At 36.4% G+C, this 16,460-nt stretch overlaps 3 protein-coding genes across 3 annotated transcripts in view; 1 reads left to right on the forward strand and 2 right to left on the reverse strand.

Moving 5' to 3' along the window:
- LOC125878340 (9-cis-epoxycarotenoid dioxygenase NCED2, chloroplastic) overlaps window positions 1–1,675 on the forward strand; it is a 785,333-nt gene extending 783,658 nt beyond the window's left edge. The window contains exon 2 of the mRNA XM_049559576.1: window positions 1,262–1,675. Within this exon, the coding sequence (XP_049415533.1) occupies window positions 1,262–1,300 (39 nt within the window). The 3' untranslated portion in view covers window positions 1,301–1,675. The remainder of the gene's footprint in view (window positions 1–1,261) is intronic.
- On the reverse strand, window positions 1,065–9,639 carry LOC125878341 (pyruvate dehydrogenase E1 component subunit beta-3, chloroplastic-like). The gene is made up of 4 exons (XM_049559578.1): window positions 9,306–9,639; window positions 8,930–9,033; window positions 8,717–8,760; window positions 1,065–2,325 (listed from the first exon to the last, which is right to left on the reverse strand). Exons 1-4 carry the CDS (start codon window positions 9,409–9,411, stop codon window positions 1,353–1,355), a joined length of 1,227 nt encoding a protein of 408 aa, XP_049415535.1. The 5' UTR covers window positions 9,412–9,639; the 3' UTR covers window positions 1,065–1,352.
- Window positions 9,640–14,136: 4,497 nt separating this feature from the next.
- LOC125842728 (uncharacterized) lies at window positions 14,137–14,969 on the reverse strand. The gene is made up of 3 exons (XM_049522055.1): window positions 14,874–14,969; window positions 14,675–14,794; window positions 14,137–14,553 (listed from the first exon to the last, which is right to left on the reverse strand). Exons 1-3 carry the CDS (start codon window positions 14,967–14,969, stop codon window positions 14,137–14,139), a joined length of 633 nt encoding a protein of 210 aa, XP_049378012.1.
- Between the last annotated feature and the right edge of the window lie 1,491 nt (window positions 14,970–16,460).

Consider the following 16,460-nt stretch of genomic DNA (forward strand, 5'->3'; position numbering starts at 1 on the left):
GAGAATCCACACAATATTAGGGTGGACCATCTGATCAGATGGATTAACAGATAAGAAACTGGCATACCATGGTCATCCATAAATATCTCACATGAAAAAGATCTATGCTTGCTACTTATATTTCAGCACAGTCCCCATGACACAATAGGACTCAATGATAGAAAAATTCATTTCATATCCAATATAATGGTCATATAACCAGAAGAAAAGTCTCAAGTTCGAATCCACAACAAAACTTAAGTGACACATGACACAATTCTTCTCATCTGTCTTAAACTTGGTGGACCACGTTACTTGGTAGTTGTTGTCGGTGATTTAAGTCATATCCTGAACTCAAAGTCCCCACCATTCATTGAAACAATACTATCTTAACATGGTGTTGTACATCCTGACTTGTATTTGTATATCCTCATTCAAGTACAAACTAACTTTTATATTCCATCCTCATTCTAAACAAAAACTACACAGCTTAAAACTTGGCTATTGTTAGAAATCCAGTATGTTCATTTTGAATAAGGGTTGTTTGATATAGTGAAAACATTTTCCATAAAAAGTTTTATAGTTCTCAATGTTTTGTTGGTTAAAATCTCTTTAAAATATTTTATCTAGGAAAACAAATACCTTTAAAATTTAAAAAAAAAAAATGATTTCCCCAAATAGGGAAACCAAGTTCCATGGTGGCATTCCACATTAATTGCTTCCTCCCCACCCTTCACACATCCCACTCCCGCCCAATAGCCCCCATCTACACCACCCCCCACACCCCAGCCAAACACTTTCTAACTTATTTGAAGTTATTTTTGACTTATTTTAAGTTATTTTTTATATTTGTCAAACACTCCAAAAGTCAAAAACTGACTTAAAAGTAGGTTTATCCAACTCTTAAGCCAATCCAAATACCCTATAAATTGAATGTTAGCTCAAGCTCATGCAAATCACTCAGTACAAAGGATGAACCCTGAGCTGTAAAGTACACACTTTTTCTGCTAAGCCAAAGGCAGATAATAAGCCTTGGCCTGGAAGACATAAATTTAATGGTTTCAGCAATGCACGACAACTCCAGCTTTGATTATAAAATAGACCTAAATCTTAATCTTTAACGACAGAAAACAATGATAATGTTTCCATGAAGTCTAATTACCTTACCAGTACATAAAGATTCCAAGCACCATTTTGGTGTGGGTAGAAAAGCAAAGCAATAAACATATCACCTTAACTAGGACTCGCAAGTTCCAAATACTAAAATCTCTAGCAAAATCAGACAATAAAAATCGATCAGAAGTTGAGTCCTAAATTATGACATAAGCAACCGAACATAATGGCATGATTATCACAAGACTTCTACCACTTGATCACTGGCAAAGCTGTTCAACTGCAGTAACAATCTGAGGAGGTTGGACAACAGTCCAGTTCTCTAACGTCCCAGCATATGGGGTTGGCACATCCTGTGATGAGAGACATACAATTGGGGCATCTAGATAGTCGTGAAAGTTCTCAGTAATAGCGGCTGTCAAGCTGGCACCAATACCTCCTGTGCGCATACATTCCTCGACAATGAGCACACGATGAGTCTTTTTCACTGACTTCCCGATGGTGTAAAGGTCAAACGGTTTCAGAGACCTAATATCAATGACCTCAGGATCATAACCCTTGTTCACAAGTGTTTTTGCAGCCTGCATCACATGATACCTCATCCTGGAATAAGTTAGAATGGTTACATGCTCCCCAGGTCGTACCATCTCTGCTTCTTCAAGATTCAGCACATACTCTTCATCTGGAATTCTCTCCTTGAGGTTGTAGAGCAAAACATGCTCAAACAGAATCACAGGGTTATCACTTCTGATAGCTGCCTTCATCAAGCCCTTGGCATTGTAGGGGGTTGAACAGGCAACCATCTGGATTCCAGGAATTGACTGGAAGTATGACTCAAGGCGTTGAGAGTGCTCTGCTCCAAGCTGTCGACCAACTCCACCAGGACCTCGGATGACAACTGGTATCTTAAACTGGCCACCAGATGTGTAGTGGAGCATACCGCAGTTGTTAGATATCTGGTTGAAGGCTAGAAGAAGAAATCCCATATTCATTCCCTCAATAACTGGACGCAAGCCAGTCATTGCAGCTCCAATGCCCATACCAGTGAAAGAGTTCTCAGCAATAGGAGTGTCAAGAACCCTGAGATCACCATATTTTGGGGCAAGGCCTTTAGTCACCTTGTATGAACCTCCATAATGACCAACATCTTCACCCATTACGCAAACAGTGGGATCTCTGTCCATCTCTTCTTCAAGACCTTCGCGGAGGGCCTCAAAGAGCAACAGTTCATGCCTAAAGATGTACATTCAATCAAACAAGTGGTGAGATCAAGTAAAAAGAAAGCTGGAAAAAGAACATTCAGTAAGCAAGCAGTTGGGCAGTAATTAATATAGTTCACACCATGATCGACGATAAAAAAAATATGTGAAAAAAGGTGCATATCCAACCAGCCAACAAAGATCTATTCAATGATAAAAGTTTAATGATTTCTTTTTTATGAAGTAAGATTCATTTAAAGGCATCAACAAGATGCTAGTGTTACAAGGATAGATCAGTTAAAGTCACATAAAAGGATTTGTAGCCTCTTTCTAAACTATAGAGCTAACAAAATCTAAGAAGAGGTCTACATTATTTGCATGGGTCAATTTGGACAGCTAAAAAGGCTAACTAGACATCTGCCTCGCAAAAGATTTCTAGAAGTTAAAATTCCATCAAAACATCTTTTGTTCCTCTCTGTCCACAAACACCAAAAGAGAGCAGATCATCATCGACATACACTTGATGGATTTGTCAACTTACCGTGAACTCCAACTTTCAAGAGCATCCCTAACAGAGAAAGGAATGACCCAGGATAGACCAAAAAAACAACAAAACATATTCCAGAGGTCTGAGGCAACTGGGCATGCAGTAGCAAGTGGTTGACACTAGAGTTTAATGATTAAGCAAGCACAATCACTGAAAAATCTTTTGAACATGGACATAATCATCCCCATTAATTAGGAACACACCATCAAGGAAGCAAAGGTAACTCATATATATCCAAAAACAATGTTTGTTATGACTGCCATCAGAACTAAACGAGCTCTTCAGTCCTTAAACGAGGAGATAAGTAACAGAAATTCCTGGAATCCCACACCAGGAATCTTATGCATTAGGAAGAGAGAATGAAAAAGGGATCTCTTTACTAGCTTCTGGTGGCCCTAATAATTAATGTAATTAGAACCTCAAAATCCGGCAAAGCAGAAAGAAAAAATCAAAGTCCCAAAGAGTTTAAAGTAGGAAAGGGGACCAAATTTCCTGTAAAAGATTTAAGCCTTCCTTTTGAACAACTCCGCTCGACAAGAATAAAGACATCAATGACAATCTTCAGAGGGATCTCTGATGTTAAAATTTAAGATTGCTTAACCAGTTATTGTAGGAACATAGATCACGGCAGTCACAGGGTAACATCTCCTCTGTCATACACTCATGGAATTCGAACTTCAGTTAATAGACAAACAAACACAAACCATTGGTTCAGCCCATTGTTTTCCAAAAAATGAATTTTAGTTCTCCACAACTATCACATAATTGTGTTTCTACATTAACTGCCATGATTCAAAGGTTAAGTTCTGATTCCTATGCTTCTTTAGTTCCTCCTAGCAGCATACTTGTTCTAGTGTGTTTCCAAGACCCATTCGGACATTTCTATTTTTCCACTTAGTACATTCTCCCATACATATACAAAGGGAACATTCTACTCTCGGAAGTACCAAAGCAACACCCATGCCCCAGGCCCATTAGTTACTGCTCTAATTCCCATCTCAGAGAGCACTCTGCATCTCATACACATACAGTGGCACCAAACTTTTCAAGGCTAGCAAACAACTTGCAGCACTAACCCTAAACATTTGTAGCAGTTTCCAGAACTGCTTGGTCCCCCCTTTTAGGTCAAATAATTGGTAAACACTTCTTCACAGAACTGCAAAAAGCATTTGATTTCAGCTCAGCATCATTGATAAAAGAAACAGAGGTCTCCATCATATCATAAATCTCTATTCTACATTACACCAAGAAAGCAAACCTCAACGCACCTTTCTTAATGATACTTCTAAGTACATCTTCCATATGGATGATCAACTCACCATTTTGCTTTATGTTGTTATAATTCCTAAATGTCTTTGACCCAAATTGAACTGATATGGTGTTGACATGTAAATCAGGTAGTTCACATACATGACAAGTCCAAACTCCATCGACCAACAATGTTGAATCATCATATTTGAAATGGAATAGATAAGTTCCTTTCTTAGAGGTATGACACACACACAAAAATAAAGATACGACTAATGGCAATTTTTGCAGGTTTTTGTTTTCTATTGTGTTAACTTTAGGAGTACAAAACCTCAATTGCCATTTCTACAAGAATTACTAAATATTAGAAAGAGAGCATAAAAATGAAGTCTCATCAAGACAAAAAATACTTTTTTTTTTTTTTTTGATTTGCACCGGGTGTCCGAGTCTCTTTGAGCCCCGACTAATCCCGGGGGTGCACAGGCCCTCGGCAAGGAGTTTCCCGCAAGTGCACCACGGTTAATCAAGACAAAAAATACTTGGGCACAATTTTATTGCAAGTACACATAACAATCACTACACATATGATATGTGTACAAGTACAATAATACATATTGTCTTATAGTTCATGTATGTATGTGCATTTTGTACATACTGTAAAAATCTCGAACAAATAAAACAAGTAGGCAATAACTTGGCCTTTAAGTAAAGATTAAAATAAAGTAGGGTTGACAAACACTAACAAAGAGTTCTTGACCTACATCCCAATACGTAAAAGTAGATTTGTGTTGGAGTTATAGGTCGGTAACTTGGTCATAGGGGTAGCCTTTTACACAATTCAAGCCCCCAATCACAACAAAAACAAAAACTCTGTTGACACCCAACCTTAAACAACAACATTCAAACAAAAACAACCCAAAATTAATACTTAAGCAGGTCAGTAAGAAGTTACAAATACAACAAAAAGGCAAAAACTTGGCCTTTAAGTAAGGATCTAAAAATAAACAAGGGTTGACAAACACTATTAGCAAGGGCCTCTATGAATCCATATAAAGTTGAAGAAAATTTGTTTATCATTAAGAATAGGAGATGATGAGATCCCAAAAGAGAGACCCTCAAGGCTTAGCTCGAGTGGAAAAAGGTGGAGGATTTGTGGCTTAGTTCACAGGTTCAAGCTCCACACCATGCAAAGCGAAGCCCGGTATTTAAGTGGAGAAGGGTAGAGGGGCGGGCCCATTATCCACCGAGTTTAGAAGGCTATGATTGGTCCAAAGGGCGGGACATAGACGGATTTATCGGTTATCAAAAAAAAAAGAGAGAAATTTCATGTTGGTCTCAGGTGTTTCTTAGAGATCCTATAGTGGTATTCTTTCTCTTCTTTTTGTTAGCCAGTCACATGACAAGTTCCAAGCAGCAAGCAGTAAAATGGAGTGCAAAGTAGAATGCATTCTAAGAATTCAATACAGTTGTGCCCTTATGGTAGCTGTCAGGTGTATATGAAATTAAATAAATGGTAAGGACACAAACTAAAACTTCATCAGATCCTTACAAGCTAGAAATACAAATTAATCTTCATAAAATAGTTGTATAGTTGCAGGCTCACAGCAACATCTAAGGTTTATTTTTTTCTTTTTGGATTGTCAATCTCTTAGAGTTGGATAGTCAAATCAGTCTATAAACACTCTCCGATTTCTCTCCTTCCAAAGAACTCACACTAGGGCTAAAGGTGCACCATGCCTACGTCTTCCCATCCTTCTTCTGAAAGTCCAGTTGCACAACAAATTCTTTGATGCGCCCAACGCTGTCCGTGGCATTTTGGACCAGTTCAGCACCATTTACTACAACTAGTAGCAGCACGACACTGCAATAGGAGATGGTCCACATCTTCTTCTGGACAAGCACCAATTGACAGCAGTGTTTTAAAAGGCGAGGGCGTGCGGCGAGACATTTAATGTAGTACGGGGCGAGACACAAGTCCCGAGACACAGGGAGTAAGTCTTATGGATCTACGGGGCGTAGACTTATGTATATTCAATTTTATAATTTTATTACTAAAAAAAAAGGTAAAAGTAAAACTTTCAATTATTTTACAAATAAATTTTATTAAATAACCTACAATATATATATAAAAATATATATTATGATTTCTATTTGAGAAAGGTATTAATCACCAATAATGAAGAAAAAAAGTATTACAATTACTATTTGAGAAATATTATTACACCAATATTAAAAATATGATTTAAAGCAAAAAGGTTCAAAAAAAAATGCCCAGAGCATACGTTTTTCCGCCCAAGGCTTACATTTTTACTCTAGAAGCTTACGCCCCAAATTCTAGGACTTACACCCTATGGATCTACTCCTTACATTTGCGCCCCAGTGCGTTTTTGGTGCACCCCGCCCCAAGACTCGCGCGGGACTCGCCTCAAAAAACGTTTTTGAAAACAGTGATTGACAGAGAAAAGTCTTTTCTGCCTTATCTTCAAATGTCAATATTACCTCTCTTGTTGCTAGGCAAGAAGAGAAGCATGTCTTCCCTTCCTAGGATTCCAGGTTGTTAAGTGTGGAAAGTCAGACTCCTCAGAAAACTCCACCTATCACCTCAAAAATATCTTTTTAGTGCATGACTTAACACAGAAAACTCCACTTATCACACCCTCTACCTCCGAAATGTCCAGTCTAGCATGTGGTGTACATTATTCTGTTGGGCACTTCAATCATACATCACAATTCTTTTAGTCATAGTGATGGACGAAGTGACGTGGCATATTTAAGGGGTGGCGTCTTGATGTATGTTATTCACAAATGACATAGTATTGATCTGTATTGATATCTATGAGACACGTGGTGGAGTTAACGATAGACTGGAAGTTTGGTAACAAATCCTAGAATCTAAACGTTTCAGGTTCAGCAAACGTAGGACTAAAATAGAGTACCTGGAGTGAAAGTTCAATGACGCAATGCCTATAGTGGAGAAGGGGGTGGAAGTGAAGACCGATACACAAGTCATACCCAAGAGAGAGTTTAAAGTATATTGGGTCTATAATCCAAGGAAATGGGAAGATTAACGATGAAATGGGCGCTCGCGTCCAGAGTACTGTGTGATAAAATGTGTCACCAAGACTTGAAAGGTAAGTTCTACCGAGTGGTGGTTAGACCTAGACTGTTGTATGAGGTAGAGGGTTGGCCAGTCAAGAATGCACACATTCAAAAGATGAAGGTAGCATAGATAAGGATGCCCAAATGGATATGTGGGCATACTAGGAGAGACTGAGGTGGTTCAGACATGTGAAGAGGAAATGTGAGAGTTTGGTTAGAGGGCTAATCTCCTCATCTCATCTTCTCCTTAATTAGTAATCTTATCTAGTATTCGCATAGTTCTTATTCTCCATTTTCTTACAACTACATACTACTTCATATGCTTTATTTATCTTGCTATTTTGCAATCATTATTTTCTTTTCTATCATGCTTTGATTACACTAATTTTGAGTCGAGAATCTATTGGAAATAACCTCTCTACTCCACAAAGATAGGGATAAGGTCTGTGTATATTTGCCCCTCCCCAGACCCACTTGTGGAACTACACTGGGTATATTGTCATTGTAATCTCTTAGGGGCCACTTGGTATGAGGGATAAATGATAATAATCATAGGATAAAGCAGAGTTATTTTATCATGCATTTTGTTAGGGATATTAATTAGTCTTGGAATTATTTATCCCACCATTGATACAACAATGATGGGACAAATTTCCTATTTATATATGATGGAATAACTTTGTCTACCCCATCCCCAATACCAAACAATATAACTAGAAATCACTTTAATTGAATACTTATCAAAAATAGTGTTATTGGAATGGCAATGGAAACCATTTCTTTCGACCATTAACATAGCAAAAAAATTACGGCAAAAAAGAACCTTCAAAATTTTTGAGCAAATAATAAATGAAAAATTGGAAGTACCACAAGAAGAAAAGAGAGAAAAGTGTAACTCTTTTTCTCAAGTCCGTGGGAGACCTTTGTGGCTTAAAGATGAGATTTACTAAAAATGAATTTCTCTATGTACGCCTACTTTTGGTTGGAAACAAGGGTTGAACTTTTGTTCACCATGTAGGCCATCCTTTCTTTCTTTTCCTTATTTTTTATTTATATCCCCAGTACTAATCCAAACAAAAAAACCATATCACTCCCACCATCACTCTTTCTTTTGTTTCTGCTATCACAATTCAGAACAAGGAGCAGAATTAGACATGTTTATCACAGGATGAATTAGCATCATCTGAAGCAAAACAGCAACTTCTGTTGACTTTTCTATTTCCTTTGACAACACCATCGAGATTAGCAGCTAAACTTAATAATACAATAAAAAAAAATCATAATCCTACCAGCCAACTTCCTTTACAAGGCAAGAATGTAACCTTGCCCAACTTAATCAAGATTTAAAAAAAAAAAAACTAATCTCATCTGCTGACAAGCCACCACGCGGGTTTAAAGTGTCAGAAAAAAAAGTGATGATTAGAGCCCTAGAAGACAAAACATTAGGAGAGACAAATGAAGTGGCAACCAGAAGGAAGCAATTTAAACTATAAACATATGCAAGTACAACTCAGAGAAGAAGTAAATATACCCTGGCTTGGATGAAGTAGAAGCTGCAGCAGCATCTTCTTTTGCCTGTAAAAGAATTGCATGCAATACTACTTCATCAAAAAAAAAGAATTACATGCAACACCAAATCTCAAAGTCTAAAAGAAAATAAAATTTACCAATTTAAGCACATTTCTGCTGGTAAATAATCAATCATATGCGTCACAATTATTATCAGAGAGTAAAGAATACTAACAGCAACAGCATTAGTAATTAATTGTTCAGCTCTTCCTCCACGTCCAATCAAACCACAGCTCAAACGCCCATCAGATCTAACCACAAATAACCTTCCTTTCCTCTCTGCAAACCAACCATAAATTTCACAAAAATGGAAGATAATTGATTGAAATTTGGAGAGTAAACAAGCACTAACTTGAAAATAAAATATTCTTTAAGTGGACCAATTAATATTCAGATCAAAAACAACCAAAAGACACAAAGATTACAAAAACCCAGAATCAGAAAACAGAACCAAACAAACACAATCAACAAAAAAAAGAACATAAATTTAAGCAATACTAACAAAACCCAATTTCGAATACTAGCTAAAAGACTAATAAATTGCAACAAACCTGACAAAGATCTGCGAGAATTAGCGAAAAGTGACTTCTTGGTATCCAAAGAATTGGCTGATGTTAGTGCAGTAGCAGCACCAATTCCTTGTATAATAGCAGCCATCTAGAAAACCCCACAAAGAAAACTGGCTTCTTGATTCAAACGAAGAGAAAATGCAGATCAGAATGAGGATTCAAATGTCCCTTACAACTATATATATATTCTCAGTGTGTATACAGAAAAAATGAATTGGGGCGAAGAAAACAAAGTGCACAAGGGGGTTGGGGCGATTTAATCTAAGGGAGATTAGAAAAGAGCAAGACAGGGAAGAAAGTACGAAGTGAGAAGCTTTGAGCCACATGTTGGACATTGTACTTGTTGTATTGACTGATTCTCTACTTGCTCATTCATTGTAATATCATGCTTCTCTCTAATGAGAAGCTGACACGTGTGATACTAAGGGTGAAAGTGTCATTTTCTTTGGCTTAATTAAAAAACTCACTTGTCCTCGATTTTCATTTTGGCACTTTACCTCAATTTTATTTCATTCAATTTTCTATTCTCATTTTCTATGTATCATTTAAATACAAAATACTATGTTTTATGATTATTTTTTTTAATTTATACTCTTCTACTGAAGTTTTACATTTTAAAAATTGACGTCTGTTTACAACAAATTTTTGCAAACGCTGAAAATTAATTGCAAGCAAAAATAAATAAAAGAAAAATGTGATTTTTATTGATAAATTGTGTGAGTACAATTCTGTTGTTCTCTTGATTTTTCTCTCCTAAACTTCTTTAAAATTCAAGGGTCTTCGAATCGTTGGATGATGTAGACCTCCTTGAGATGTGGTTGATCTCTAGGAACATCGGGAAGCGCTTTACCGTTTCAAGTCAATCTCCGAGAGGAACTCTATTGACCGCTCATTCGAAGAGTTATGTAGTTGGTGTTGTAACTTTCTCAAATCCTTGCAGAATGTTTGTTGAAGGGTTTTCAGAATGTCCCTTAGAATGTCACGTATATCCCTTATTTATAGTTGTAGGGGTGGACAAGATTGTTTATGATTGGTCAAAAAATGTCATTTTCACACTTGGAGGACTGTGATTGGTTCTTAAATTTGACTGGGACTACCACCTCATTTTATTTGGACATATGGCCCCATCTTATTGGTCTTGGATGCCTTGTCACTGTGATACATGTCATGAATTTGGGCTTCAAGGTAGAATGGACCTTGGACTTGAACTCAATAGAGTGGACTTAATCATTTGTAAAGCCCAAATTATTCATTTAGCTCAAATGCACATGAATTTAATTCAAATTTCGTATGAATTTTAATCTAATAAAATTTATGTGTCTATAAATGCCCATTACTTCGAGACTTATCAATGTATAGGCTTGCCGAAACATGACGATAAGGTTTGAAGTATTCATAAATGAGTTTTCATTTAGACTTGTCAACGTGTAGGCTTACCGAATTTGACGACGAGAGTTGAAGTATTTATGAATGTGTTTTCATTTTTGAGACTTCTCGACGTGTAGCCTTGTCGAAATTTAACGCCGAGACTTGAAGTATTCATGAATGTGTTTTCATTTTTATATAGACTTGTCGACATGTAGGCTGCCAAATTTGACGACGAGAGTTGAAGTCTTCATGAATGTATTTTCATTATTGAGTCTTCTGGACGTGTAGGCTTTCCGAAACTTGACGACGAAAGTTGAAATCTCAGTATTTTTCTTAGACTTCAAAAATATTTGTTTCTTGTCGTCACATTCTAACTAGGCTACTATAAATCATTTGTTTGTAGTCATCCCAATTTCTTTTAAAAAAATATTCTTGCTCGACAACAACGTGACCCCTCTATAATTATTTGAAATAGATGGTTCTAGTGAGCAATTACATCTTTTTCATGTAATCTTTGTCGCAAGGAATGAGAAACAAGAAAATTGATTAGACTTTTCAACCAAATAAAAAGAAAATTAACTTTCCTTCAGTATCCAAGTATATTAATGAATCTAAATTAAGGTATTCTTCTTTCCTTCACTTTTTGATTCATCCTTTCCATATTTGTGCAGTTTCAAAAATGGGCGATGAATCAATCAACCCAATCAAATTTTCTTCTTCCAAATTCACCTTAACATTCCCTGTGGAAGGATTAGAAATCTATCACAAGAATCTCTATATAATCCTCTCTAATGCACAAAGGATTTGTATATCACACCAAATTTTGGATGCTGCAAAGACAAGTTGTTCAAGTGTGCTTAACTATTCAAATGTGACGCCGCTTGATTTTATCAAATCAAGTGGCATAGCCTCCATTATATATCAAAAACTTTGAGCAAAAGTACTCTTTGCACTTTCTCAAGTAACTTTAAAAATATTGTTTAGCTATAACCCATTTTTTATGGTTCAACTTTACACATCTGTAGTATAAAATTAATATCTCATTGAAGAAAAACTGAAATCGCAAGTCGTTTGATTTTTTTAAAATTAGAAACATGGAACTACAACATAGAAAAGATCTACAGCCAAATTCCTCTTCCATTGCTATAGTTTTGATTTTCAATATAGAGTCTATTTCTGATGGTCAAATTTACGCGTTTGTAGTGTAAAATTCATATCTCATTATGTAAAATTAAAATCGCAAGACATTTGATTTTTTCCGAAACTAGAAACATGGAAATAAAACATAGAAAAGATTTGCGGCCAAATTCATCTTCCATTGCTATAGTTTTGATTTTTAATATATAACCCATTCCTGACAGTCAGATTCGTGCATTTGTAGTGTAAAATTCATATCTCATTGTAAAAAAAAATCAAAATCTTGATTTGTTTGATTTTTTTAGAACTAGAAACACTAAACTAAATATAACAACGATTTGAAGACAAATTTCTCTTCCATTGCAACAGTTTTGAATTTTTTAATGTTGAACTCAACTTTTGATTTTTTTGTCTTTTAATTTCTCCAATTGTGTTTTCATCAAACTAACACCCCCCCTTTTTTTAGAGTCGTGTTTTGTAATCTTGATTTCAAGCAGTGATGATCGATTTTAGTGATCGATAGGTGTCATATTCTTTCCTTGAGATTGCGGAAAATAAGCAACATTCATGTGCCAAAGTTCTCACCTTGAAAGTTCATCTTCCAGTGATTGGAACCTTTCCACTTGTTAGAAAGCTGCTAAACACTTCTCATCATCTCCAGTGTGGTCTTTAACAGAAATGAAGGACATCATGGACAACTTCTCTGGCAAAGTCACAAGTGAAAAAGTTCTCCTCTTGAAGTCATCCACTCATCAAAATGTTGTTGTTGCAATCCCTTCTCGACGTGATGAGAATCTTAGCAGTTGGTGTGTTCCTCCTTTCGGGTTTGATGAGGTTCGCTATATGTCTGGCTATTGGGAGTGGGTAGAAGATGTGCTTGCCCGTTGCAAGGAAACTTTGGACAATATCAAGACTTATGATCTTATCATTGCTTCAATGTTCATGTATGATCATAACGAAAAATGTTTTCCACGCCTTTTGCGAGAATCATCATCCATCCACCAATACGATCTGTACCTTTATCGGAGAGTTATCTATATCTTAATGGGATTATAGAATCATTGGAGGTCTTCATGTTCATGATTCCTTTTATGACAAAGTTATACCCTCAGCTAAGGAGTTTGACACATGAAGATGATCAAGGAAGTCTTTTCTCCCAAAAAGTTGCTCCTACTTATTTTTGGCATTCTACCGACTTACCAAAGGTGTCATCGACGAAGTCTCCTTTTAAGAATGGACAAAGTTCAGATTTAGAGGAACAAGAAAATATGTTGAGCCTTCAATAAGGACATTTAAGAATTGTATGAAGCCAGGGACGAATCATGATCTTTCTAGAAATATTGACATGAGTTTTTTACCACGAACCGAAGAGGAGAATACTCTTTTTGTCTAGCTAGGCATGGAAAAATCACTCTGAGATGAGACTTATCTGGCAACTTTTCTTGCATGTTGTCTTTGCAAGTTTGTGCTTCCTAACAAAAAAGTTGATTATCTTCCTGCTAGTGTCTCAAAGTTGCAAGCTTGATGGTTCATGGAGAAAAATTTCTTTGGCGGTTTTGATCCTTACAAACATCTATCACGGCCTCAGGGATATATCTGTTTCTTCAAACTTGGGTGCTTGCGAGTTGCGACATACTACTTCCCACTCAATATCACTACTAAAAACTGTCAAAAGCGACGGATTACATCGGTTTTTTGGTCAAATTCGACGGAAAAGTGATGCAGTCATGTTTGCCGCTTTTTGGGTTGATGTTTTTCATAAAGCGACGGACAATATCGCTAAAAAGCGACGGACTGTGTCACTTTTTGTTTTTTTTTTGTATTTTTATTTTAATTTCCAGAAAGCGACACAGTCCGTCGCTTTTCTGGAAATTTTAATCTTGAAGATCCTAGAAAAGCGACGGACAAAAGGACCCTATTCGTCTATTTTCTGGACATTAATTTTTGAAAAACCCAGAAAAGCGATGGACTAAAAAGGACCATGTCCGTAGCTTTTTTGGGTTTATTTGAAATTTTTTTTGCGAAAAAGCGACGAACAAAACCACCTTGTTCGTCGCTTTTTTCTTCATTTTTTTACAGCAGAAACTGCCAGTTTCTACTGTCCACCTGCAAATATAAATCAATTTAATTCAAATTTAACCAGCCCAATCAATTAAAATAAAATCTAAACATCCCACACAAGATATAAAACAACAAAATTAAATCAATCTTCAAAAACATCTAAATCACAGTACAAAAACTTATAAAGTCATTCAAAATTTGTTTCAAAATTTTAAAAAAGTTCATAAACTAAAGCAATAGAAGATAATCAAGGAGTGCAATCTATATAATCATCATCATCCTCACGGTCATCGTCAGTGCCCTCGATAGGGGACGATGTAGATGTAGGTCGGCGAGCGAGGTTCAACACTTGTTCCTTGATTTGCTTAATTGTCGTACTCATGCTTTCTTGTTCAGCAACTCTTTTTCGCTCAGACTCTTGCAGTGTTGCTGTTAGTTTTTCTATCTGTGTCGACATAGCAGCGATCAAAACACCGTCAATTGCCTCGGCTTGACGTGACGATCCAATACCTTCTAAGCCTGACAAGAGTCGTTGTACATTATTTCGAGAGCCTCGACCATAGAATCTACCATTGTGTGTTCCCCCTACCACTTTTTCTGTCCAAATTTGACTGGACAGTTCAGGTGTCATTTGGGCCGAACTATCTAGATTCTCATTCACGTACTGGTGATACATACCCTGGATAATTAAAATTAAAATTATATATATATATATATATATATATATATATATATATATTCACTCACTATTGATATTCATTATTCATATTAATTAAAAAACTTACAAAAGTTTGTTCGGTCCTTTTCTCCACCCACACATCTAGATCTGACTCATTTTCTTTCCTTTTCACATGTGTCTTCTTGAAAACCTCTGGTACAAGGGGAGTGAGCCCCATTTCTTTTTTCTATAATTAAAAATGAAATTTATATTATAACGATATTAATCAACTAATTATTTATTTAAAAATTTGAATTAGAACTCACCATCTCTCTTGTAATTATTCTAACGCTCTTTGCACCTCCAATGTGCAATGAGTCAGCCTTAAGACTGCATCTCGCCTTCTTGGCTTGTTCGGACATCGCCTTGAACTTATATGTGTTCCAATATTGGCGCAATATCAAACACATGAGGCAATATTCAACTCAGACACTGATCAGTACCTCGGGCTTTCTTTAGCCAGCTAGACAGTCTCGCGGATGCCCTTTTCTCAAATGTGATCACAATAACCATATTAAACCTCGGTTCTCAAGTACACATAGTCTGAAAAAATGAATAGCGTTAGATAATTAAAAAAAAGTAAAGGATACTAAAATTAATAAACTTAACTAAAAAATTATTTACCTTAAATTCATTAAACATCTTTTAACGTATACTGTTTAGGATCTCACTCCTGGAGTGATAAGTCTGTGTAAAAAACCTTCTCACAGAGTCTTTTAAAGCCCGGGCAACATCCTTTGAAGGATACCACCTTCAAAACACGTAATAAACATGTTAGTTCATGAATAATATATTAAAGGTGCTCAAATAAGTAAAATAAATTAACAAATAGATAACAAAACAAACTTACGATGACTCATCCAACTCAATCATGACTCTGCCATTTATGTTCCTCTGTCCCGCTGCTAGAGCAGACGTCTCATCTGGTGTAGGTGTAGATGAAGGTGTAGGTGTAGGTGTAGGTGATACACCAGGATGCACATAATGCTGAGTCAATGGAGGTGTGCCGGCCACAACATCTAAATGCACACTACTAGAATCTCTAATCCTCATGGTAGATAGCTGAGGAGATGTACCTGTGGGAGATGGAGAGGGAGATGGAGTACGGCCAGCCGACAACCTACTTGTCGATAAGGGTCGTGCTTGACGAATAACATGTAAAGGTAGGTCCTTGTAGCATCTGGAGGGAGTGATTGTGAAGTAGAGGAAGCACTGACTGGTCGACGATAATTAGGATAATATCGTTGAAGATCCGCCGTACCAAATGGAACAACCAATAAATGAGTATCATTAGTAATGCGCTCTGGCGTAGAAGAAAGAAATTCTGGAATATCCTCAAAATCTATGGGTCTCCTAGACTTCTTCTTTTTAGTCTTATTAGGTTTGCTAACTCCAAGATGTTCGCGAGATATATCACCCTCACCCCCAAATGACATCTATATGCAAATTTACATGGATAATATATAAAAATCATAAATTAAATAAAATTAGTATTATCAAAATAAATAACTTATATACTAGCTAAATAGTCTACCATTCTACTTTTATTCCTCCTCGCTTGTTTCATTTCCATCACTCTCCCATTCTACCTCCTTAGTTGTTTCATTTTCATTGTCATATTCTTCGTCATCACATGAATCATTCCCTATCCTGATTAATTTATTCCTCAACATTTATCATTATCGCATCATTAGATACTTTTTCTAATATGTGTTAGGGATGTTCTAGTGTGGTTTCCAATTCAACATCAACTTGTTGCTGAAAAATTGCAACCTCATTTTGGTACGCCACATCTAAGACATTGTCAATTTCAATTCTTCCCACAAGTTTAGTCTTTATAACAACCCACCGAT

The sequence above is a fragment of the Solanum stenotomum genome, chromosome 10, assembly GCF_019186545.1.
Source record: "Solanum stenotomum isolate F172 chromosome 10, ASM1918654v1, whole genome shotgun sequence".
NCBI lineage: Eukaryota > Viridiplantae > Streptophyta > Magnoliopsida > Solanales > Solanaceae > Solanum > Solanum stenotomum.